Genomic DNA, 26,297 nt, shown 5'->3' with positions numbered 1-26,297 from the left:
CAACTCCTACTTCATTAATGCTGATTAAAGTAACATAAAAACCTTCTGCAGGCTGTGATCCTCGTTGTCAGGCCTTTGAAGTCAATGGATTTCTTCAATAGTAAGGTTCACATGGATAGAACTTGTTTCAGAATCTTCAGCTATGCAACACCAAAAATGATGCTACCAATTTCATTTAGTGGATTAAAAAAATTGAGGCTCATAAAAATTATTTGGCATGCTCATGGTCCTCAAACTGGGATTAATACAAAGACTTTTTCATTGTCAAAAGAGAATGAAGTTCATAAACATGGTAAACATTCATCTTTTCTGTGATGTTTCAATTTCATGAGGGAACGTCAGACTTGCATGTCAGATAAGGGGAATTTAAGTCCCCCTTTATTCTTTGACACAAAGAAAGAGAAGAAAAACATTCTCCCTAAAATATAAATTGAATTTAAACTTGTGTTTTCCTTGGAGGAAAGGAAGGGATCCATTTTAGAAATGCATTATCATTTACTACTGGCACACTTCTTAAAGTAGAAAGTAAAACATACGTCTAGGACTGTATTTTACACTGCATTTGTGCATATACTATATTATCTGAAAAGTTCTTTATTACTATTTATCTTTTATATATATTATTTAGATAATAATTTATTTAGTGGCCCTGGTTAGATAACCTGCCACTTTCCCCCAGATTTCCTCATGCATTTTTTGAGATGATGCACTCCCCTTTTCCCCAATATTTCTGAAAATAAATCAAATACAAGGTAAAAATGATTAATAATCCTCAAATATCACCGTGGTGGATGTCAAAATAAAAATTTGCTGCCAGATCAGTATGTTGCAAATGGCCTACAATGCCAAACCAGACTGAACTATCATAAAAATTTAAATATTCAGATTTTCTGATTGTTTGGATCTGGATCTAAATAACCAGCATGAAAATAGCTCTGTCTTCTACTAAAAAAAATACACAACCTTGCCACAGCTAGGACCTTATATAATTGTTTAAAGCACAAAAGTAAAAATCAGCAACTTTCCTTCTGTACATCCTAAGCTAGCAAAAATCAGCCTCTGGAATTTGGAAGCCCGTAAACTCCAAGTCTCTGTCAGGATCCCAGCGATGCATTGTTTCTGATTAAACAATCCTAAATTGGGTTGTATTTGCTGCAAGGGAGCCCAACCTTCCACAGAATTACTGTTGCTACCACAAGTATGCATTTGAGTACTAGTTGTTACTCATGAGCTTCTCATTGCATTTTTCTTCCCTTGTCCTGACGAGATGGGGAATGGCAGAACAGCTTGATGGACACCTGGCAGCCAGCCAAGGTCAACCCACCACAACGTCAAACTGGCAGGGAATACTTCTGAAAACGTGGTATCAGCTGCAGATCTGGGTTCATGGGCCTGGTTTCAGTCAGGCAACTCAACAATTTGCTGCTGACTGTTCAGCTACTGAGCTATAATACGCCTCAGTCTTCACATACAGGCTATCTATAAATCACTCCCTAAGCAAGAAACATTGGAAAAAGAAAGAAACATTGATTCTTAGGGTCTGTCTACACATCTGTATAGTGTATAGACTCACTATCCTTAGCATTGAAAGGAGTTGAACCATAGCAACATAAATCTAGTAATGGATATTAACTTGTGCTGGAGAAAAACTACCTAGTTTTGGAGTTACTCTGGCCACTACCACTATAAGTAATGGCCCTTTTAATTTCATTATTTAAATGCTTTTGAAAATGTTAGAAACACTACTAGGGATTCTACTAGAAATAATACAGTTCATTTTGCAAAAGCAATATTTTATGGAATAGAAAAAATTCAATCCTTCCAGTGTGGGTAGATAAAAAATTCCAAAGGGGTAGGAAGGAGCAAAAAACTAGATGACACTGGAAAATTGTGCCCAAATTCCCATCTACACCTTTAAAAATCCCGAGGAACTAAATTGAGGAACAGCAAAGTAATTAGAAGCTCACATGACATCAGAATCAGGCCCATGGATTCTACTGGATGCCATAAGGATTGCAGACTTCCTACTTCCATCACAAGCAATAATCTCAATGTTTGCTATGATTAAAAATAGTAAAGTGAAGCTATTAAAGGAAACTGGCATGTCTTTATACCAGCTTTTCTTGTGGAAAGAAATGAAAATTCATATTCAAAAGATGCCTTATACAAGAAATTGCAATGTGATCTTGACGGAAACTGAAATCACCCAGGGGGAAAGGTGTCAGGGAATAAATTATCAAGACCCAATGGCATTCTTCTGAAGATCCTGAAAAAAAATAGGTTTAAAATGTAGAGATGTGACCCTTTAAATCAGCTCTCCATGAAGAATAGAAACACATCAACATAGTGATTATTTTCCTTTTTGTTTTAATCAAAAGAATTCCTGGAAGGTTTTGTTGTTGACTGACAGAGTGAACCTCACTTTAGTGAGATGAAGGCTGCCAGATCAAGTCAAAGAAACCACAGCAAAGACAGAAGAGCTTTTATATGAAACAGAAGAATTCACATGAAACCCATTTCTAAATGAATTTGTGCTCAGGTGACTGAAATAATATTTAATCTCTCAGTGATACACAGGATACTGTGATTATGTGCTAATCCACCAGTGCCCATGCAGGTAAATCCATATTGTGTGCTGTTTCAATGGGCCTCCAGCTGTAGCAAACCATTGAGAAATGAACCTCACTCCTTTTTCAGGCAGAGCAACAATGCCATTGCAAGTAAAGAAGACGTGGAGAATTCCTCTAGATCCATTTCTACACTTCCTTCCCATACTGATACAGCAACAGGTGGTGGCACTACGATGCTATAAAAACTGGCTTGCAATGCCAAACCCATTGGCTCAGAAATGTTACAGTTCAAGAAGTCACTATGTGTTTACAAATCATAAAAAAAAAATTCACAAATAATCTAGAGTCACACCCATTTTCAGAGAAAAATCAGATATACCTATTTTTTTCCCCATACACTTGCTTAACCTGATTTTAAAAACCTGCAGTGATGGAGCTGTCAAAACTCTCCAAGGTAACCTACAGAGGGTTTAACTCAACTTACCATTAGTAAGCTTTTCTTGACGTCTAACCTAACATTCTTGTGCTGCAATGCAAACCCATAATTTCTCTCTTGATTCTCAACAGAGAACAGTTTGTTTTCACATCAGCCTTTCATGACAGGAGAAATGATACCATATGACCCTTAGTTTTTCATTTTTCTTAGACATCTTCCTTTACCATGGGCCAAAGGACTGGCTAATTTTCTTCAAGGGCAGTCTCTAATATATTACCTTAACCAAGTCTTGACAGTGATGACAAAATGTTAAGATGCACATGTGAGTTGATTTATTCTCACATCTAGTAAACCTCCCAATGTAAACTTTGGAGCACTATTGACTTTCATATTGCAGTTCATTACATTTCATGTAACCGCTTCTAATTTAAATCCTACCCTCTCAAGCCCTTGTACCACCACTCAGTACTGACACAAATTTAGTAATCAGATTCTGCCTCATCAGTCAAGCCATTAGAGAGCAGAAATAGGCCCCTTTCTAGAACTTGACTTTCACATGCATACTTGCTGTAAAAAAAAATGCTGATAATTATTATTTGTCTATAATTTTTTAAACATCTAAGTTGGTGCGCCTGTGTAGCTTTGTACAGACTATTATACAGTCTTGATTCTGTAAGGTTCATGTGAATGTCATTACTAAAAATAATGGTTTTGAGAACCTAAGGTGACGAAAGCCTGGACATGACACAAAATAGGTAAAAAGAGAAAGATATAAGGGAAAAAAATTACGATAAACTCAGTTCAAAAGTGTGAACTAGTGTTGATGTCTGGTATCTTCTACTCTTAACACGCAGAGCTCCAAAGGAAACCAAGGAGCAAGGGATACTCACTGACACACAGTTATAGTCATAGACCCAACTGATGTGTAAAAAAGTCACTACGTGGAAACAATGCCCTCTTCTATACAACACAGTATGATGGCACTGATTGTGTACATGTAACTAACTTATATTGTGACGTTTAGCAGTCATTGAGCTATAGTACAGTGAGCTAGAGGGAAAAAATTAACAATACAGTAAGTGTTTTCCAGGGGAAGTATCAAATGAGTGCTACTTAACACAATTTTCACTTGGGAAGAAAATGGAAAGGATGATGATGGTGGAACATGCAGGTTACAGATACCTTGATGGGGTTCTAAAGGGATTTAAACATATTTAAGAATGACAGCTCTGTCTGAACAAGAAGATGAACAAGGTAGCATAGATTAAGGTCCTTAGTCACTGAACTGTAGATTATCCTGCTAAGCAAGAACATTTATGAAAAATATATTCACTAGAGATATGTCAATCTAACAAGTTGAAATCACATGATGTTTCAGAAAATTACTTCTCACTTCTCCATAAATTATTCCTAAATAGCTCAAAAGATCCCTAATATTAACTTGAAATTTTAGCTATGCCATTGCAAAATACAGCATTTTTTATTTCTGCAATGATCAATTGCAAAATGGAGGCAGACATTAAGTAAGGTTGGTGTCTGTGCCCTCCTTGTGAAACAGGAGACCACATCACACTCCTCCCTTTTCTGCTGCCTATTAAGCTCTATGCAGAATGGTAAATCTGCTATTCAGCTGTTGTAAAAATGGCTCAAAAAGGCTCCCACTTTCCTCATTTGAACCATGTTTTACTCATGCCTTGATCATGTTTGACTTTAAAATAACTGCCCCTTTCAAGGCTTGATTGTGATTCAGTTCCTTGATGCAAGCCTGCAGCTTCCTCTCAGTGGCTGATGATGTCAAGCAAAGGCTTGGAAAGTGTTTCATACATGCATGGTTTTTGGGGAATAACTAAAACTTAATGTCAGCTTCCCAAGTGCACAATTATTCCCAGGATCCTGTTTCAGCAGGAGACACAGACACTTCCACAGATTTGTGGAACTGAATGGGAAAAACATTTTTTCAATGAGACAAAGCCACTTCCCTGCTAACATTTCCATTATCTATTTCTACTCCAACCAGAGATATTTGCCAACTCTCGATGCATCCTTAGTTACCTGTGACATCAGCTTTGCATTTAACTTGATAACCAAGTCAAGCATATAAAGGCATAAACAATTTAACATGTAATGCTAAATGAACAAATGTGTGCATTTAATTAGAAAGCCATGTCATTTATTAGCTTCAGTTTGCTTATGTCCTGTATTCACTGACTGAAGAGCATGAACTAGGTGTAGAGATTCAATTTCTTCTCCTGAATTTTTTTTTAAGTACTCATTTCTTCTAAACACTTTGAAATTCATGACTTACTAAAACTGAGTGCTTTACATATAACACTATAACTCAGCTTTTACACAGATCTTTAAAAGAGCAGCAGGTTGCCATACATTTAACTAAAGCTATACTCCTCTGCATACAACAAAACTCTGTGCAATTTTGCTTTCTGATCCCAAGTACCTTTAAGCTCATTGCTCATTTTCCAGAACCAGTTAGTGGGAATAAAATAAATAAAAGAAATTAGAAGAAATGAAAGAAAAAGAAGACAAAATAGTATTTTATTTTCTTTACTTTATTCCACAGTATGTGAAGCCACACTGAGGCTGCCTTCTCTAGGATCAGATTACCACCTACTGTGTTAAGCATCTGCACCTTTCTGTTTTCTACAAGTTTCCTGTATAACTGAACAACCACATGCTTAAAACAACAGCCCAGTAACAGCTACGTGAAAATGTGATGCCTGATTTATGGCAACTAAGTTACTGGATTTAGTCCTAAAGATTACCTGTGAAATGCTGACATTTTCGAGTCCTGCTGAAACCACTGGAAACTGAGGCCATTGCTGAGAAATGCATGGGATTAGACAAATAATGTGCAGCTTTTGTTTGGGTTAAATTAAGAACTGCCAGCAGTAATGGCACTTTCCCAACTCCATGCAAAAGATGAACTTATTTATCTGTCTGACTGCAAACTGCAACCAGGACTGGGTGCAAGACCTGAATTGCCAATGTATTTTACATGGACATCTTCAGGTCAGATATCTAAATGCATTTAGACACTGATTTCAAGGTCAGTTTGGTGGCTAAACATCTTTAAAGGCTGTATATATGTCCTACACAGAGCCCAAATTCACCTCAACAGTAAACAAATAATAGAATCTCTTAAGCCTCAAAAGATATACAGTTAAGCCAAGTTGTACCAAATGAAAATACATTTGTTTCGTGAGTAACAAAGAATTCCAGAGACATTTTAATGCAAAAAATGGAGCAGAACCATTCCTATAAATAAAAAAGTTTAAAGAGGCTCTGTGCCTCCAAACAACTCCAGATAAAAAAAGTCAATTTACATTGTAAATAATTATAATTCTGGATGCCAAAGAAAATTGACAGTAGACATCTTACTGGCTCTTGCTTTCAACCATCAGTGCAGACTGGAGAACAAATGAACACGTGATCATCAATAATCCTAAGGAGATCACAAGATACACACTCCTTAAAGACTTAAAGAAACAGAAGGCACTGCATGCACATGAAGGGAATCATAAATTAGGAATCTCATTCCCCAGTGAGCAGTCAAGCAACCCCAAAACAGAGCTCTGATGGTAAAATGCAGTTCTTCACCCTGAAAATCATTACCAAAACTGTTTATTTATTTATTTAGTCCTTGTCCAATGGTCTGAATCTTTTTTTTTGCTGAAATAACTACTTGATTCAAGGAAAAGATGCTGGAGCATTAATAACCTGCAAGAATGCAGGTGGTTACACCTGAACAAAGTTCTATAATAATGCTCTAGGGCATGTAGCAGAGTTAGCATGGGAGTTAACAAATCTCAATGCTGTGAGCATACATGGAAAAAGAAATAACTGTTAACTTCTCCAGAATGGCTTCTGCAGGAGAGATCTCAGTAGCTCTCAGTCACTGAAACTAATGAAAGGGATTAGTCCTGCAAATCCAGCCACCAGTCCTAGAACAATGCTGGTAAGTCAAACGTAACAGATCCCTTTATGCCTCTCATACCTAAGGAAGTGTCACAGGAAGATTTGTCTGGAGTGAATCCATTGCTTAAAATGGTAAAACACCTCTTCTCTTCAAGAAAGAGAGCACCACCATGGTTTACAGCATTCCTAGGCTTTCTGTCAGTGACAGAAAGTGTCCATCTGCTCTTGACAGCTCTTTTCCCTGTCTCATTGCTGGTCTGCATGGAGCTTTTTAGGCACAGAAGGGTAACTTTCTTCTCTTGGACGGACATTTAATATCATGCACTGCAGTGAATGCTGAAATGCTGAGCACTTGCAATTCTGTCTGCAATCTGCAGTATTCTAGATACTTACAAGTGCACAAAACCAGGAGAGCAATCCAGAACAAACAGCACATTTCCACTAATTGGGAGATCACTGAGATGACTAAGCTGGCGGGAGAACTTGCTAACCTACAGGTGGTCATCCTCAGAATGTGGCAGATGTATAAGAGCTGGCTGAATCATGATGACAAATCTGCTCCTTTCAGATCTGTGTGGAAAATCCCTTTTGTCAAAGAATAGATAGTAAAGGATTCAACTTACCAGTCTTCTTCACAACCAAAATCAGAAGTAGAACAGCTGCTTGTGAGCTGAGGATCTGCTACACACTCAGTGCTGGTTTTCAATCTTGCGTAGTTTTTACGAACAATATATCCCCTAAAAGCTAAAAAACATAGTTTTGAATCAGGAAGATTCTGCAGAAACTGAAACTGGCTTTGCAGCACAGACCTGAATGTCCCCAGCTTTTACTGAATTTGCATACAGAACACAGGAGTGTTCCTGTACAGCCACAGGAGTGACTCCAATGTTTGCAATGTTACCAACACCTGGAAATTCTACGGGGCCTTGTACTCTCACTGTTGACCATTTGGCACAGTCCAGGCAAGGAAAATAGGCCTTAAAAAGAGTATGTGCCTAATTTAAACACGAATCCAACTCACAATGTATTAAAATAAAATCATTCCCCAAACAACTTCTTTAATCAAAGCTTCCCTTTGAGTTAGCCATAATTTTACAGAATCAGAAGCTTTTTTTATTGTGGGACAATAGGGTGTGGAGCCAGGGACAGATATATTCAGTCAGTCTTCTCCTATTTTTAAGTTAACTGTAATAATGATAAAACATTTAAAATACCTCTCATAAAAACAGGGTAAAATTTATAGACATTAGAATTCATGCCATTCTTAAAATAAATTAAAAAAATGAAAGAAGAAAAAAATCCCAGTGGAATGATATGGTAAATAAAATGACAATTAAAAACATTTTGAGGCTATCTACATCCTTTATTTCCATAGACTGTCTCTGGGTTTGGGTACCTGAATACCCTAATTATTTCTATAGATTTATCTTGCATTCTTTACACCTGTGAGCAGTAATAAAGCTCCAGCACAAACCAGAGATAGTGATGCATACTGCACTTAGGACAAAGGATTAAAAAGGCTGCAATATACACTTAAACTCACAAAATTTAAGAATTGATTTTGTTGGGTTTCTTTCAAGCATTATTTTAAGTAGAAATACCTAAGGGGAGAAAGGACGGAATAATGAAAAAGTAACTACAGTATCAGTGCCATCGTTTCAGTGTACAACAAGCAGTTGCTGAATAAGGCTGAGGGCTGTGAGAGAAAGGAGCTGTGTCCAGCTTAGTCCAGCAGGACTGCAGTTTTAACAGTATGTAAAAGAATGGTGGAACTAAGCTGAGGAGATATGATTTTTTAAAAAATGTTTCCTGTCCAGGAAAAGCTTTTATGCACACTAAATGCATACAAACCAGAGTAATTCTGAAGATTAAATACCCAAAGGAGAAGAGCACTCCACCCATTGGGGTTCAGGGTTACATATTACAGGCACAGAAATAAGGTCTATGGCAACCTCATATAGGATCAGGATTAACACTGTCGATTACTGAAGGAAATCAGGAGGTAGGACAAATACTGAATAAAGAGGAACGGAGAAATTGATCAGAAGATTAACAAGATTTCTCTGTATCTCACACAGATACATTAAAAGGCAATTTTTGTAATGAGAGGTTATGAAAATAAACATCCATTCACTTCACAGAAGTCACGACAGAAGTTTGACCTGCTGAGGTGCTGAACCAAATACAGAGCTCTGGTATCCTGGGGCTTGAGGAACTTTCTCCCCTCGATACTCCAACTAGGAAAGTCTCCTATCTGACAGAAATGAGGCAAACTCTCACTTGTCCCATATGATCAGGCTTCCAATCCTTAACTATCCCCTACTGACCAGACTAGGATCCTACTCTGCTATCAGCAGCAGAGACAGCTGGCCAGCACTCACCTCTCTGCAGCTGAAACATGCTGTGTCAATCAGTCGATGAACTACTATAAAGAAAGCACTGAAACAAATGAACTGATAAGACAAACTTCAGTTCTGTCCTTTGTAGTTTCTCAGCTTTTAGTACTTCTTTGCACGTGTGTCTATAAAATCAACCCTGCTACTTGCTGCGATTTTATATTTAAATATTGTTTTTCTTTTTATCAGAGACTCTTACTAATGTCAGTATAACCATTTTGGTCTTTGCCCCATCCACTGTGTAAAAATCTGCTATATCTGACTTAATAAGCCTAGTTTTTGCCCTATCTTCTGTTTTCATAGGTATTTTTAAAATCAACTCCTCTTCCCACAAGATGGTTTCTAACTTTCTTCCAAATTACCTTGAATCTGAAAGGTAAATAGCTGTATTTTTCCTACTTTTCACTTGTGGAACAACTGAAGTACAGGGTAAACAAACTTCTTTAAAACTCTCAAAAGCTTCATCAAGCAGTAGTAGGACTGCATCTTTTCAACATTTATTAACAGGCTGTATAATGCTTCAAAAGAAATACATATGCAGAGAATTCTACTGGGGGAGTCTAAGAGGCTGGGAAGCTGCTCCATCACAGCAATTTGCATTACTGACTGGTGCTGGTTTTGACACTAAGCACTTGGCTCAAAGAGTGTGAAATTAGCAGACTCATGTTGCTACTGCTCCATGAACAATCACTGCATCATTGAAGAAGAATGATTACCAGCTGTCACCTCATTTTCACCTTATTCAGTCTATATTCCAAACTTTCCAGCAACAGTAGCTTTAACCCTGATCTTTATGTAGCCAAAGATGACAGGATCTGACAAGCAACATAGGAACTGAACTTAATTTTAACACTTCTATTAGTAACTTGGTGTTAAATGCTTTATGTGCCACAAATTAGGACATGAATTTTTTTACTTCTTGTACTGATCATTTCTCACACAAAAAGAGTTTTCTGTCAGTTTCAGCACCTACCAAGCCAAGAATTTATTTACCTCAGGGAGTCTGAAATGCGGCATCTTGCAGTTACAAACTTTTCAGGTCTAAATACCAAGGCAATATACACTACACACAATATTGCACAACTCCAGATAGGAAAAGTCCAGGCATTTGCCTTCTGAGTCCCACAGGACATACAGAATTACAGAGCAAATTGTGAAGCACAGTGTAAAAAGATCAAAGCTAAACAATCACAGGTCTGTGAGAGAACTATAAAGAATGGAGATGAAGTAGTTTTAAAACAGTAGAAGGATTAATTCTCAGTCATTAAAAATTGATGTGAAACAGACTTTTTCTACACATACACATTTCTATTCTGTAACACCACCTAAAATAGCATATAACAGCAACTCAGAAGTGAAAGCTCACGCTTGCTAAAGAGAAGGTAGCTGATTTCCTAGGAACAGCACATCACTTTCTTAATTTGTCAAGTTAAAAGAGCATTCAGCAACTTAACTAACAGCAGCTGAGAGAAATTAGAGCCCACGAATCTGATTATTCATTCCATGCCAAATTAATTCTAATGTGCAGCAGAAGGCATAGAGTCACATCCTTTGCTGGGTGCCATGAATACTTCCCTTCCTTCACCTCTCTAGATGGATATGGGGTGATGCACGTTTAATAGCAGAAAAAAAACCTCACAAGTTCTCCAGCAGAACTATTATGAGAAGGAAGTTATGAATTCTCATGTACAAGCAGTACCTATCAGTAACAACCAGTGACTATCAGCAAGACTCACAAAGGCTGTCATCAGGTCTGCTGTCACTGACACACATCAACACTTGGACATGGAATTCACAGAATCACAGAATGAGCTGAGCTGGAAGGGACCAACAAGGACCACCAAGTTCAACTCCTGGCTCAGCACAGGACCATCCTCAAGAGTCATACCATGTGCTTGAGAGCATTGTCCAAATGCTTCTTGAATTGTGTCAGGCTTGGTGCTGTAACCACCGTGTAACACAGTCTCTGATCTTGAGACTTGGTCAAATAAAAAAGTAAAGATTACTATGAAATTCTATGAAGAATTACTGGATGCTGTAAGCTAGTACAGGATACAACAAGATGGGAGAGTAAAGTTAACCACAGCTGTGCAGCCTGTAGAAACTAGTCTGGTTTACCCTGACTGGGAAATTAAGATAATATGATCAGTTCAGCTGCCAGTAGGAGAGACGTCTTCAATGATTTTTACACGGACAATGTAGTTAAAAGAAGGAAAACTACTGATAAAAAAATAGGATAAGGGATCTGCTATTTAGGAGTAATTTTCAAGGAAATTTTTTTAAAAACCAGTTTTAAATATATTTATCAAAAGCTTAGAAGTTTTTGGAACATTTTACTCGTGTCATTCTTAGACCTATACAGTGGTATTAGCTGAGTGCATGTAGACACACCCACATGCATAGTAATACAAACAGATGAATAAATATAGGAATAAATATGCAAAAAATACTTCCTTGTGTTCTACTGAAACTAACATTGTATTTTTGCTGCTGAAAGTCCCAAAGGCAATGCTTTTATTAAAATCTTACATTTATTATAAATGTAAACCAGTAAATTGCAGCTTTTCTCTGTCCCACTTTTTTATTAAAAGGGAATAAATCTTGGCAGAAGTACATGTTAGAGATATGGAAGCAACACTGCATCAGCAGAAGTTACAGAAAGAAAGCAATTTACAAGGATATGCTTCCTTCTGAAAAGAGCCCAAATCTAGAGTTCTTGATAAAGAATTTTCTAATACAGTATGACATATGGTGAGTGTGCGAGCACGTGTTGGAGGAGGAGATGGTGGCTCAGTGGATTAGTCATTTGCCTTTCACCTCTGGAAGCATACTTAAACGCAGTCTTGACCAGAGCTGCACAGTATATTCCAGATGGCTAAAGTGGACCTAATTAAAATGAATTCAGTGATGTCACCTCAGATCTAAATGAATTGCATGCACCACTCATTTGGCATTTTGGCAATGTCAGTTCACAAATAAAATAACCAGATTAAAATCCTCCCTTAACTCTTTTGGGACAAGTCACACTGTATGGAAATACATGCTGTCATAACTAGAAAACATACTTTTATAATTGTATTATCGGTTGCTTTAAATTCTAATGAATTCTAAATTCTAATTATTCTAAAATAAACATTTAATGAGATTTGCATGTGAGGTAAATCAATGAAGCAACATTTCAGTTAGGTGATTCAGTCAATATACACTGATTTAAAACCAGTCATGAATCTGGAAAATAATTTTAGAAAATCTTTGACAATATATTTTTCCCTCTCATGTAGAATTGAATTGAATTGAATTTCCCTCTCATGTGAATTGAAACACTGTAAATTTCAATTACAAAGAAATACTCAGAAGTGCAAAGTATTGTCAACTCAAACCCTTAATACAAAATCATTCTTTACAATTTGTTTCTGAGTTAAAAAGTAGCATTTTCTAACCTTCACAGTTTGAGAAAGTTTGACTGGAAGTATGAGGAAAGACCTTGTTTATCCTGTATACCATTTTAGCCATGAGTCTAATAACATCTGTATATTCTGAGAACCTGAGATGCAGATATGCTGAAGTAGGGTAGCTTTTCTTCCCCATTTAATTTAAATTCACTAATATTTTGTTTCCTAGTGAGGGTTTCCCCCCCATCTGAAATAATGACTTTTTTTCTTGTAATATAATACACTCAGGAATTTTATCCTCATGTATATTGTGAGGGTTGTTTTTTTTCTAAGTTTGTTTTTTCTTCCAACATTTCTTCAATGGATAGTGAACTGCTGGGCCCACAGAGATCTCCAGACCACCAGCTCATGTATTTGAAAGGCATCTGTTTATTTTTAAAATGCAAATGCAGCCTACCTCAAAGACTGACTCGCAAGAAATGAACAATCTGAACAAGTCAAGAGGTTTCCAATCAGGAGCTGTGTTCCTCCTTTTTATCAGGCTATGATCACTTGCTGTCAAAACCACTTAAACAATATCCTGGAACCTGAATGAAGTCCCCCCACAATTAAAATGAGCAGGATAATCCTGCAAGAATTATTCAGGCAAATCATTTTTCACACAGTTTAAAGTAATGATAAGGTCATTTACAAAAGAAATCAGCGCCTTTGAAATGCTGACTTGTAGACAGAGGACTGCCTGGAGGAGGGCCATAGATAACAGTGAAGACTGGCCTCCTAACACTACCCTTGCAGTCTTTGGAACTGATTCTGATGAGGAGAAGGCCCAATAAGGTTAATACCCCTACTTTGATCTCTGTCAAAGCGTACCAGCAAGAATTAATTTACATTTCAGATGAAAAAGGTTGACAGCATGAAAAGGCATCTTGTTTCTGGTATGTGAATGTGCTGTAATAGATCGGGAATTCTGAAAGGAAGTTCTGAGGAAGCTAAAGGGATAAGCTGAGCGGCTGCTTTTATTGGGAAAGAGATGAAAGGAAAACAAATTTCAATATGCGCTGTTCTGTAGAAACATGTAAGCCAAATGCTTCCTAAATTCCAAGGCCTGCTTGAGTGGGGCAGGGGGGAGGGAAAGGAGAGGGAAGTACATATAGTTTAATTATATGGTTTTGCTAATGTGGATGACGAATGCAAACAATTTATCCCACTGCCTGAAATGGCTCTTTTAAAAAAAAATACAAAGATGACTGTACTCTGTTTTACTAGAAAGCTGCCTTGAACTACCCCCACACTGTAAGATGTGCAGAGAAGGGGGAGATTTAGAGTACCTTTTGTCTCCATGTTACTAGGCACTTGGACTGTGTAATGTTATGTAAACAACACAAAAACTGTCAGTGTATTGTAAAACCTGGAAAATGGCCATGATTAGCAAGCAGAAGCTTTGATTTGAAACACAGAATAATTAGCATATCAAGAAAACCTGCACGAGAAATATTTTCAAAAATAAGAAGTCCTAAATATAGGTTTCCAAAGGCAGACAGAAAAGTGTTGAGGATTACTATCATTATTGTTATTATTGTTATTGCTATTATTATTCCCATTCTACTAGAGTATCAAAGACAGGAGGAGCAGCCAGCCTAATTAATACAAAGGTTCACTGTGTCACTCTTAACCCTGTAGTCCCTAATGTTTATTCACCCAGGCTGATCACTGAAACAGTCAAGTGCCAGGTTACAAAGGAAAACACTGTGTGTGCTGGAGGGAAGAGTACTAACAACATTCCTCCAGCATTAGGTCCAGAAGGCTCAACAGCGTCCCAGTTCACTCCCACTGCCTCTGCTCTGCCACGTTTAACACAGTATTTGAAAGATGGCAGGAAGCAACAGAGCTCTGAATGTCTCCCATGTGTGCTAACAGCAGAATATATCACTATCTTTCTCTAAAGAGCTAAAAATCTGTCTGGATAAAACTCTAAGGCAGAATGTCCCCTGCAGTCTCCAAGTGATAATGCTACACACAAGCTTCCTATTGCACCTGAGGTAACTCTCCTCTTAAGGAGCCGGTAAAAGTGAGACAGTCATGGGTTAATAGTTTCACTTTCCTTTCGTCAACAACAGGCTGTTGTAATCAAAGTCCAGGTATGTATACACTTGTAAAGGTAGCAAATACTCCAGGAAATAGGGCAGGGGGGTACTTTAAGATCTTCTCTCTGCACTATCATGAAAACAACTGAAAATGACAACACAAAGGAGAGGAAGACTGAGGAAGAGTACTTGTGCAATCCATTCCGTGCTTGTTGCCAACACAAGAAAAAATTTCTTCCATTCAGTAGAATATACTGCATTTAACCCTAGAACTTCATGACTTTACATAACAGTACATATGCAAAGCTACAAATTATTATTTGATCCTAATGATATTCTGCTCTTTTTGGTAACTAGAATGGCATTCCGTTTTCTCCTGAAAGTCACAGCAATGCTTAATTTCAGAGTAGCAAACTAGACAACACAAAAATGAATGAATTTACTGGGAATGGTTTGAAAACAAGTAAAAAAAAATACTACAAGAAATATTTTTCATATAAATTTCAGACTGTAAGATACAGAACAAGAAGTGACAAAGCTTAAGGAATTGTAGCACAGAAAACTGGTAGAAGCGATATCTTGGTTTATGCGTAAACGCGTTAGCTACAATGGTTTTTTGTCAGTCACAATCTTCGAACCTGGAGCTGGACAGAGAAGGTGTACTGCACTGCATCATATGGAGGCTGCTTCATGTTGGCAGCATCTGAAGACACCATTGAGTTCACAGCATTCACAATGCTGGTTCTTAGATTTCTGTGCCATATGGTACCCTGCTCTCTACTAGAGACCTACACAGCCCTATGGGCCTGTTCCTCCAATAATCTCTTTAAAGTTTATTCAAATTCATATTGATATGGCTGCATAGGAGTCTGGCAGATTGTCAAAAGATTGGTCAAAGCTGGCAAACCCAGCAAGCAGTCATAACAAAAACCTGGCAACCTGCCAAGATCAGTGCTCCAAACAAAGACAGAGAAATGCACGTCTAGTGTCTTCCATCCACACTTTTAGCCAAGAATTTACTTTACAGCTTTTAATTACTATATTTTGCTTTCAGAGAAGTATTTATGAAAGGTCTAAAGTGTGTGATACCTGTCACTGACATCATTTGACACTGAAGCAAAAATAATCAGAAGTAATGTTTTTTTATAGCTTTTGTTTGGACTTAACTTTTTTTTTTTGCTATAAACACTGACACACGAAAAATCACCCACAAAAAAAAAATAGGTGTTGGCAATTGAAATACTGTTTTAATTACCTGCCTGAATATGTATAGCAGCATCAGTTCTTCTGTTCCTTATTTCCTTGTACTTCCTGCGAGCTTCATATCCTCTCCAGGCTAAAAATACAAAACCATGTGCTGGAAATTACATTTATTTAAGGAATTGCTACAGAGTCTACAGGGTCAGAGATGTGCTGAAACTTTCATTTCTCCTGCCATAACTACTTCAGCCCCCACCCCCAATAGCTTTTCTCCACCCACCCACATGTTGAACTCTGGGTTCATGACTGCAGTATTCACATCCTCACAACTTCAAACACTGCTTCACTCATTCAAATTTTAATTGCCACCATGTGCTCACTGATATCCTAACTCAAAAAAAAAAAAGGGTGTGTCATCATTCTTGCTCACACAGTTCCCCAAATCACTACAAGGAAACCTGCTGAATTACTGATAATCAGCCCATCAGACCCATCTTTTGATGTATGTCTGCAATTCTGGTACATGGGCGGGACATGTGCTACTGCATTTCAATCATACATTGCATATTATTATAGACATACCTAACAATATTTTTATTTTATGCACAGGCATCACATTCTAAATATTTAAATATTTAAATAAAGATACTGCTAAATGTTATTTAAATAAAGACACTGCTAAGATGACACTTTAGAAGTAAATCAGTAATATGTGCATGAGAGAAAACACATCCAGTCATTTAGATTTCATAATAAACTGTAATTAATAAATTAACAATGTCCATGCAACTTAACTGACTGAAATACAAAGACACTTAGTAAAACAGAGATTATGAACATTTACCTGACTGTATTGCAATAGCACTATTTTCTCTTTTATCTTTTACTTTCTTGTATCTCCTTGCTCCGAGCCATCCCTTGATATAGGCTTGCATGACCACCACCCTCCCTATAACTTCTCGCAGGAACAAATTTAACTGCTCTATATGGTAATACTTAAGGAAAACCTGTAATGGAACAACAGCAAAACAAAAAAATCAGTATTACAATCAGTATTACAACCTCTTGTATTTTGCCTTCTCATTAGTCCTCCAGCAGCCTATTCAAGGATGTAATTGATGAGAAAACTAGAAAAATACTGATTGTACATAATCATAGCAATCTTGCAAATCAATTATTTGCTCTTGTATACTCGTGGAACTTCTATATTGCACTGAATATAATCACACCATTGCTAACCGTGAGATTAACTTAGTTGCTTAGAGCATTGTGTTAATAACACCAAGGTTGGGGTTCAATGCCTATATGGACCATTCACTTAGGAGCTGGACTTGATGATCCCTGTGAGTCCCTTCCAACTCAGAATATTCTGTGATCCTGTGAAAATAAATCCCACATTTACCCCCTTTACAAAGTAAATTGGACAGCGAGATCTTTTCAGGTATGAACAATTTTGAAAGATGACCTTTCTTGTCAGTGGAAACACAAATCCTGGGTTAAATTTAGTTTTAGACATAATATTGTCTAAAAGCACTCTCCCTAAGGAGGCAAATCATATGGGTGCTTACATACATTATATCTGGATCTTGGGCAAGAAAATTCTCAGTTTTTCCCTTGTGTAATGTAAAACAACTCGAAGTACTGTGTAACATCCTTTTAAAAGACGTCATTCACTCCATTTTAAACCATCAATGAAGGCTTTTGAGAGAGAGAGAAGGAGATTACCTGAAACTCCATGAATGGATAATGGTACCAGCCAGGCTCATATGATGGGTCAAATTGTGACATTTCAGCCATGTCACTATTAAGAAAATGGGAAACTTCAGGAAGTCACTACAACGGCAGGCACTGGCAGAGGTACTGTCCTTATCAAGGCAGCCATGTGCTGAATGCACTTTGGGGAGGTACCCAATGCACCCCTCCTCTTGAAGCACTAACTCAGCTGGCTTGGGAGGGCACTTCCATAACCTGGGAAGCTAATTGGAGCAAATTATTTGCTCTTTTGTTCATTCATGCAGTACTTTTTGAACCACTATTAAAAATTATTTATAAAGGTATACTATCCTTGAGAAAATTTTAGCACCCTATACCTTGGTTTTCCCAAGAATCCAGTTGTCTAGTTTAGATTTCTCCAAAATGGCAAGACAGTTTTCTCTGCTACCAAGGGGAGTCTCATGTGCCTTGAACGCAAGGTAGTAATACCTGCAAAATAGCAAAGAAAGAACTGAATTACAATCAATATGCGCTTCCACTGCTTTTCTCTAGCTCCGAGCTTTATCTCTAGAATTAACAGGCCAAATTCTTCTTTATACTCATACATACTTCATGACAGCTGTGTCTTTATAAATCATGACATAGCTCTCATGAATAGATATTTGAACATATAAATGATTACAATAATAAATTAGTTGGAATGATTATGATCAATTTTAGGATTCTGGAGCAGACCCATACTAAAGAATATTGTCTTTTTTTTTTGTCAATGTTCCCTTGAAAAGAACAGCTCCTAACAATTACGTTAAATAACCTATAGCAAACCATTCTACTAATTATTAGCATGGGGAAGAGCAATCAGATGTTCCTTAAAACATGAAGAGAAGAATGTCATCAGGGAATCTCAAAGACAGATTCCTCTGTAGCCCCACAGAATCAAGAAAATATCCCACCTTATACTGAAGAAAATATGGAGAAGCAATTCGAAAATTTAGAATTCTGCAATACTTTATTTTTTAAAAGTCAGAAGAGTATGATTTTCAATGATTAGTTCCAGTTAATCTCTATATATTAGCTCCAGTTGTCACAAGAAAGAAAAAACCCACTAAAACAGTCAGTTAAGATGAAACAGGAACAAAATGACATCTGAAGTGAGAAGTACTGGAATAAGTTCTGGACCAGAGACATAGATATTCACCAACTGGAGGCATTGCTAACTCTGAATAATGATGAGAGATTATGTATTATTGAGTTATTTTTAATGCAGCGACTTTCTCAACAATGTGGTGTTGCAAATTCTTTAGCCAAATCTTTCAAAATATCAACTCACGCCTTTTAGTAGGTTTGGAGAAACATGGTGTATTCAAAAGAAAAAAGTACATTTCCTCCACCTTATTACTGAAGTTAATAATGCCAGTTTTCACAAAACAAATGGTACTGAGTTGCACTAATAAAATTCAGATTACTCAGATTTAAAATATATGTATCACAAATATTTTTTGACATCATATAATTTCAACAGATAGCTGAGAAATGCATGGGGGAAGTTACACTCATAGTAAATTGCTGTTTGCTTCAAAAGCCAATTCAGATGGCCATGTGAGTTACACATGGAGGGAGGGAGGGAAGGCAGGGAGGGAGGCAGGAAGTGACACTGGTTGTTCATGTATCTTTTAAGGTATGTTACTGATGGGAATTTCAAAACCACTGAAGAGTTTTTAGATAGCACTGATGCAATAAAATATTCAAGGGAAATCTCGTAATTCTTTAATCTTATCATTGGCATTCCACTTACTGAAAAGTCGACTTATTTGTGACAAATATCTGAGTAAAAAGTATTTTTGAACTGTGTGATTTAGCTGCCTGACTACACCATTTTGTTCATGACAAACTTCATTATCTGTCATAGATAGTACTCTCTCCAATAGCTCTCTTTCAGGATCTAGACTATAGTTGCTTTGGTGCTCCAAAAAACCCCATAAATAAAACAATGGTTATTTTTCTTATCAAATCCTATTTTAACAAATGTTTTTATAAATTTAAACGTATCTATAGACTAAGAAAGCAAGCTATTCAGAATGACAAGAGCTTTACAAACCATGGGAGTAACTACATGGGAATAACTACTGTTTCTGTATGTTCAGTAAACATATTGTCTCTCAATATTTATTAAAAACTTCCTCTAAATGGTGATTTTCCAAACATTTTGATTTATCTAACTACTGCACAGAAGACATCTGTACCTGTTTAAATATACTTACTGTTGCTTTCCAGTTATGTCATAGAATCACAGAATATTCTGTGTTGGAAGGCACCCACAAGGAACATGGAGTCCAACTCTTGGCCTTGCATAGGACACCCCCAAGAGTCATACCATGTGCCCAAAAACATTGGCAAATGCTTCTTGAATTCTGTCTGGCTTGGTGCTGTGACCATTTCCATGGGGAGCCTATTCCAGCGCCCAGCCACCCTCTGAGTGAAGAACCTTTGTCCTGATATCCAACCCAAGCCTCCCCTGGCACAACTTCAGGCCATTCCCCCATGAAAAGTAAGGCAGAAATGACTGTACTCATCAGAAATAAGGACTACCAATATGAGACTGGCTATTTATTTTTAATTATTTCTCCTCCAGAACTCCTTTTGTAGTGAGCATTCTGCACCATATTAGGTCTCTAGATTTGTGTTCCAAAGCTCAAATCCATGTGTTGGCGGATATTTTTAAGTAAACACTTTGGTTTAGTGCCTGTTTTCACGACTGAATCACGTAATTACAGACATCCAAGTAATTTGACATTATGTGCTCAGGAAAATTGTATGGCAGCACAGTGTGTGCAACACAGGGTCATCCAATTATTTTATCTAATTAAAAATCTTTGTACAGCAATGGATCCTATGGAAAATTTTGGGGGAGGGTAAAATGTTTCACTCTTATGTATCTGGCAAAAGCATGCAAATACTGTACATGGTGAAATGGCAGAGAATATGCCTGAAAAAAAGCTTTGGGATATATACAACTGTTCATTTTGATTTACTGGTCTAATTTAATCTCTGTCATACTTATGTAAATCTACTGTGCAGAGATCACAGAGTGACCTCTACTTGCAACTATCACCAAGAAATCAGAAACTCATTTTCAGAAAAGTAGGGCTAGAAATCACATTTGCTTTCAGATGAGATGAACATTTCACAACTCTACCTTTTTATTTCCAAATATTCACTTGTTATTTCAGCATGAAATATGGTAGCCAGGAATATTTCAGTGTCCTACATTAAACCAATACTTTTATTGTTATTTTAAAAATATATGTTTATGATGCTTCATGTGCTATTTCATAAACATGCACATACTTGTGCAAAAACATATCCTTTTCCTGGGTTATACATCCTGCTTGAAAATTTCCTACACCCGGCACACACTCATCAACATGTTTCCTAAAAGTACTTGACTAATCACATTCTCACTAGCAGTAAGACTAAGTAAGAGGAAAGTAATTTCCCCTCAGAAGAACTGATTTCTCAAACCTGATATAACTCTGGAATTCTGCATTTCTTAACTAGTGGTTTTTACTCTGCAATACATACTATTCTTCATGGATGTGAATATTATTTCAGAAAAAAACTTATATTAAAATGGGATTAACTGTACTTGCTAGTCACTAGAAATAAACCAACATTTTTTAAAAGTTGAATTTAACCTTAGAATGCAAAGCTAAGATGTGCAGAAGTAAGGTTAACTGCTAAAGACATCCAAGTATGCAAAGATATGGAAAACTTCAGGAAGATGCTATGCATTAACTATCTGTTTAGGTACCAGGCATTTTAGTGTGGGTGGTTTCAGACTAAATAAACTGACTGGAAACAAATGGTTCAATTTCCCACCCCTCCCTGAAGGCTAAACTGTGGAACTGTTCCATAAAATGCATTTAAACAGCACCATTAACTACTGTAGCAGTGTCTTTTACTGAAGCTCCCTTCACATTTCAGACTTAAAGGCTGCATCAATTCTACATAATTAACTCAAAAAAGTAATGATTAACCCTTTTTCTCTATAAAACAAATCTTTGTACTAAAATGTAATGGCCTGAGGTGGATAATGGATAATGATATGTGAAAAGCACGAGGTCCAAAATCCCTTTCTAGCCAGACCACAAACAACAGTAGGAAGATTCTCAGAATCACAAAATTATTTGTCCCTTCTCAGCCCTGGAACCAGAAACTTTAAAAAAAATACATTTTTTTAGACTTACAAGAGCTGTAAAATTACTTCCAAAAATTCCTATCTTGTATTGGTTGTATCTCACCTCTTTCAGAAACTTTCAAATCTGAGTTCACAAAAATAATTATGTTTGACTCCATATTAAGAGTATAAATTAAAAACATAAATAGAAATGATGCAAAATCCAAGATACTCTTGAAATTCAGTAATAGATACCTAGCACTTACACTGTTAATCATCTGACAAATACAGAATCAGAAATACTCTCAGAAAAGCCTAATTTGGTGCAATGTGCATATACTATTCATAAGCAGCTAGCAGACTTTCCACTCCTATGGTTTTCCTATCATCTCCATCCTGCAATCACTTACCACTGTTTTGTGAATGGCAAACATCTAGAAAGTGTATATGGAAGCTACAGTAGTTCACCATATTTAAAGTGTATGCGCACATTCTACAGACCTGGTGAAATCTTAAAGCCACTGAAACAAACGAACATTTCCATAGATAATAGTAAAATCAAGGTATCGGACAACGTTAACATTTTGTTTACAGAAATCACTTATGAACTTTGATATAGTGCAGGTTTACTGCTAAAAGTAGGCTTGCAATAAAAATGCATCATTTAAAAAGAAAGATTTTTTTACCTGTAGCAAGTCTGTTGACTTCTAATCTAATTCAGTGCTTCCCTGATTTTTGCATAAGCAAGCGTATCACAACCGAATTTTTGGCATTAAAAGAAAGCACTTACTGAGGTTATATGTTTTACAGGATTTTGTAATGTTTGACCAGTTTTAATTCCTAGCTCCACTCCATGCAAAATGTGACTTATTAAGGCCAATGAGACTTTATGTGGTCATGAGGAACGTAACACTGGTGGTTTAGAAACTGTGTATGCCATGTGTACTAACAGTGACCTTATGTAAATTTGTCCTGTGAGATTGAAAAAGCAGAACCAGCCTCACTGGGATCACAGTTACAGTAATAGCACTGGTATTGCTGTGACTGTATGATCAGAGTAACATCATCTGACCACTGTAGAATAGGTAAATGGCTTATAGTAAAAGTTTATCCTGCATCTTAATGCAGTACAAAAATTTAATGTGTAATATAAACAGGCAGGAAAGAAAATAGACAATCCTTAAATAAAACTTGTGCAGAAGTTCTCAACACATTCCTATGAGCTGATGAAGCAATACAAGTATGACATAGATTTAGTACCATTGGCCTACTGAGTCCCTTAACATTCAACCCACTGCATAGTACATGCAACATAAAAGGAGGATCCAGCTGGGGGCTATGTGGTGAGGACACACCTGCACCCCACATCATGTCACGTGAAGCTCCAGGGGCACTCAGCAAGGAGTGTTCCTTCCAGTGGGACCTTCATGAGGAAGCACAACTCCTTTAAACTGCTATGCAGTGCATGGTCACCACATGACCCCACATTTCAGGCACACCTGGTTGACTGACCAACTTAATAACCCGTACCTAAAATCTGAGATTCCAGCCTGAAAGATGGGCCATGTTTCTTCACAGCAAACATAAGACAGATGCATGATGTCATGGGGTGCAAGACAAGGCCAAGGGAGACAAAGTGTCTAAGACTTGACAGGGATACAGTGTTTACAGGGACTGCAGATTACATTTTTCCTACTCTAAGTAAAAGAATATGTATATTTATATACATAAAACAGATGGTAATATACTTGGCTGAAGAAACACTGTGTGAATGAGTTACAATTAAGCCCTCTCCTCACCATCTGTTTTTTAACCCAATAAACTACATCCAGGTTTGCAAATAATCTGCTCTGCATGAAAACAGAAGACAGTAAAGAGTAACATTAGACAGAGCTTTATCTTTTGTTTACCTCCCACCTGATAAACTCTGAATGGGTCTGCTCCCTGCCTTTGATTGTTTTGTCCTCATATTTCCTGCTAAGAGTTTACAAAACAGCATTATTGAACAGGCAGATAAGAAGCACACCTATTTGTTTAATAACATCAAGGGAGAAAAAATGCTGGCTCATCCATTTTGTTGTTCAGTTGCTCAAAAGGATCAAAATACCAATTAACTTGCTAGCTTAAAAAAATCTTTGATATCCTTACATTTACTGACATTTTGAAACTCTTTTTCATACTTGCCTAATGTCTTTTTGATTATGAACAAAGAAGTGCCAATCTGTTTAGCATTTGACCTGTTTTCTCAAACATTTTTATGTATTCAACTACTTAGTTCCTAAAAACACTTGACTAGTCATAGCTGTAAGTTGAAGAAAAATGCTTCTTGTTTCACTGATAGATTTATAAAGTATTGCTTGATTTTATTTGCAAGAGCAAAAGAGAATAGAATTTGTTTTAAAATAAAGCATGAGCTGAACAAATGAGCAAGAACATCTCCCTTCCCACCCTCACGTATATTCTGAACTCAGAAGTCTTTGCTATTGTGGAAATTAAATCTACTCCCCTCTCCTTCCCTTTTTGTGTTGACTTTCTTTCCTTAACAGATTACATCAAGTTGGACTAAAAACTTGGGGAGTAATTGACAAGATGTTAACCACAACTTGCTCTTATCTGCAGGAATGAAAAACTACGGTCAATGCTGGTTTTCTTACCATTAGTTTGCAAGGTTGTACTCAAATTCAGCACATTTTTGAATGAAAAGGAACTCCTGATAAGAGAAGGCCTAATTTCCTCTCATTTTACACTAATTCCTGTGGAGTTAATCTTCGTTCACTAACGTGTAAATTGAATAAAAGTTGTGGTTAATAATTCTGCTTTCAGTTGCTTCAGGATATTGCAAATGGATTAAACTTATTAATTATTGCAAAAATTAATCTGTTAAATGTGCTCTAGAATGGTGTGACCTTACTAAAATTAGTAAGGTCACAAAAGACCAAGTGACATGAGCAGCTCCTCATATGGCCCCCTTCAAGGCCCTTCACTATCTTTGTTGTGCTTTTTGGACACTTCTGTGTAATTTTAATGCCTTATATTGTGGTGGCCAAAACTGCACGTACTATTCAAGGTGAGGCTGGCCCAGAGCAGAGCAGAGTGGGATAATCCCTCCCATGCCTGGCTGGTGATGCTGTGCCTCATGTCCCCAGGAGATGCTTGGCCCTCCTGGCTGCCAGGGCACTGCTGCCTCACATCCAACTTGCCAGTGACCAGGACCCCCGGGTCCCTCTCTGTGGCAATGAGCTCCAGCACCTCATTCCCCAGTCTGTCCGTACATCCAGGACTGCCCAATCCCAGGTGCAGAACCTGGCACTTTCTCTTGCTGAACTTTATATAGTTGGTGATTGCCCAGCACTCTAATTTGTCGAGGTCTCTCTACAGTCCCTTCCTGATTTCAAGGAGTCAACAGCTACTTCCAGTTTTGCATCATCTGTGAACTTGCTTAGTATCACTTCCAGCCTGCATCCAAGAAATTTACGAGGACGCTGAGAAGCACACGGCTGAGGATGGAATCCTGTGAAACCTCATGAGTGGCTGGACACCAGTCTGATGTCACCCCATTCACTATAGCCCTTTTGTGCCCAAACTGTGAGCCAGATGCTCACCCATTGCAATGGCAGGTTTATCCAGCTGTGTGCTAGACATTTTGTCCTGAAGGATCCTGTAAGAGACAGTATCAACAGCTTTACTGAAATCCAAGAAGATGACATCAGCTGGCTTCTTCCCTAGGTCAGCCAGGTGGGTTACTTTGTCATAAAAGGAAATCAGGTTTGATAAGCAAGACTTTCCTCTCATGAAGCTGTGCTGGCAGTGACTGCACAGTCTTTCAGGTGTTTTTCAACACCTCCCAGAATAATCTTCTCCCTAACTTTTTCAGGCACTGAAGTGAGACTAATGACTCGCTTTAAGTAGATTCATTAATTCTATATTGTCTGAATAACCAACCTCCAGTTCAAAAAATATGACACCATAATCTAGCCATTCACTACTTGCTCTATTGCACTCTTGCACTATTGCCTAAATGGTTAATGGTAGTGCTTCTGCTCATTGTTGAATTGCCAGTCCTACACACTGAAAACCAGTAAATACTACACAAAGACACATTTAAAATATAGAGGAAACCATAATTATCATGAAGTTATATTGCCATCATAAAGACAATAGCATTTCCTGAATAAAATTTATAACTTTTTGAGATAGAGAATATGTATTAAAGCCAGTAATAGCAGCCCTGAGGAGGATTAGGGTGAACAGAGATTTGATTATCATTCATGATATCTCTAAGATAAATGACTCTGCAAACCTAAATCTGAAGCTTTCATATTAGTTCAGTCTTTAACATGTGTACCTTCAGCTTCATATGATGGCTGAAGGTCACTGACCTTCCAAAATCCTTGAATTA

General features: G+C 37.3%; 1 protein-coding gene across 1 annotated transcript in view; it reads right to left on the bottom strand.

The window, feature by feature from the left end:
- MYO3B (myosin IIIB) overlaps positions 1 to 26,297 on the bottom strand; it is a gene marked incomplete at its 3' end in the record, with an annotated part of 178,189 nt that overhangs the window by 44,444 nt on the left and 107,448 nt on the right. The window contains exons 29-32 of the mRNA XM_084209203.1: positions 18,099 to 18,210; positions 16,853 to 17,015; positions 16,064 to 16,144; positions 7,560 to 7,680 (exon numbers count right to left, since the gene is read on the bottom strand). Coding sequence (XP_084065329.1) covers positions 7,560 to 7,680; positions 16,064 to 16,144; positions 16,853 to 17,015; positions 18,099 to 18,210 — 477 coding nt within the window. The remainder of the gene's footprint in view (positions 1 to 7,559; positions 7,681 to 16,063; positions 16,145 to 16,852; positions 17,016 to 18,098; positions 18,211 to 26,297) is intronic.

The sequence above is a fragment of the Fringilla coelebs genome, assembly GCF_963513975.1.
Source record: "Fringilla coelebs genome assembly, chromosome: 7".
NCBI lineage: Eukaryota > Metazoa > Chordata > Aves > Passeriformes > Fringillidae > Fringilla > Fringilla coelebs.
Note: the sequence above shows the minus strand (reverse complement) of the source record. Positions and strands in the feature narration are given on the sequence as shown.